The following is a 1091-nucleotide window of genomic DNA, read 5'->3' on the forward strand; positions in this document are numbered from 1 at the left end:
CCCGAACTCACGCGCCGGCTCCCCGGCTCCCGCAGCTGGCTGCGCCAGTCTGGCGGCCCAAGGGGTTCCTCACAAGATCCTAGCGGAAACCTGGGCCTTGGTCCCGCGGTGCTTCCCAAACTGAGGACCGAACGGCGGGCCAGATCTCACCCAGCCCACAATGCTCCCGCCCGAGCTAACTCCTCCCGTCAGCGATTCCACACCCCGAAATCCCCCACAGACTAGGGGGAACTGGCGGGTGGAGAACTGGGAATTATGTACGGCAATATCCCCAGAGGGAGGCAAAGCGTGTATCTCCACTGGCGGATGCGTGAGTTCGGTAGAGAAGAAATAGCAAAAGTGCTCAAAATGCAGAGAAACCCCAAGGAGGATTCTACTGCAGAAAACACCCACAAAGAGGCCATGACAACTGGCAACTGGAAAAGGCCGCCAAGACCAACAGAAGGGACATTTTCCAGCTCCTTACTGATTCCATTGCAAGGTTAAAGTGGAAAACACTCAACAATTTCTTCCCAGAACAGCATGTGGCGCTTCCCCTCCTCCAATGGAGAGGCCAGAAAGCCGTCAATTAGAGAAGAAATGAATGGAAGTCATCTCAACCCAGAATTGGAAAAAGGAGGAAGACGAAAAGTGAGTTGAAAAATTGATACAATTTCTGAAAGGTGATCCAGGGTCCTGTTCAGAGTTTCACAACTCAATACACATTGAAGAGAACACATAATGGACGAAGTGCAGCATGCTGGCGTCTTGTCAAGGCTTTATATATAAAGGTCCTCCCTTGCGGGGAGAGGAAAAAAATTTAAAAATAAAAATACATTTTATTTTATTTTGTTTTTTGAGACGGAGTTTCACTCTCGTTGCCCGGCCTGAAGTGCAGTGGCATGATCTCGGCTCACTGCAACATCCACCTCCCGGGTTCAAGTGATTATCCTGTCTCAGCCTTCCCAGTAGCCGAGACTACAGGCGCCCACCACCCTGCCTGGCTAATTTTTGTTTTTTTGTTTTTTGTTTTTTTTTGAGACGGAGTCTGGCTCTGTCGCCCAGGCTGGAGTGCAGTGGCCGGATCTCAGCTCACTGCAAGCTCCGCCTCC

General features: G+C 51.1%; 1 protein-coding gene across 1 annotated transcript in view; it reads right to left on the bottom strand.

Annotated features, from left to right (window-relative positions):
* Positions 1-1091, bottom strand: part of ANKRD52 (ankyrin repeat domain 52) — a 33262-nt gene that overhangs the window by 24177 nt on the left and 7994 nt on the right. The window contains exon 3 of the mRNA XM_011967254.1: positions 74-246. Within this exon, the coding sequence (XP_011822644.1) occupies positions 74-246 (173 nt within the window). The remainder of the gene's footprint in view (positions 1-73; positions 247-1091) is intronic.

The sequence above is a fragment of the Mandrillus leucophaeus genome, unplaced genomic scaffold (assembly GCF_000951045.1).
Source record: "Mandrillus leucophaeus isolate KB7577 unplaced genomic scaffold, Mleu.le_1.0 Scaffold795, whole genome shotgun sequence".
Taxonomy (NCBI): Eukaryota; Metazoa; Chordata; class Mammalia; order Primates; family Cercopithecidae; genus Mandrillus; species Mandrillus leucophaeus.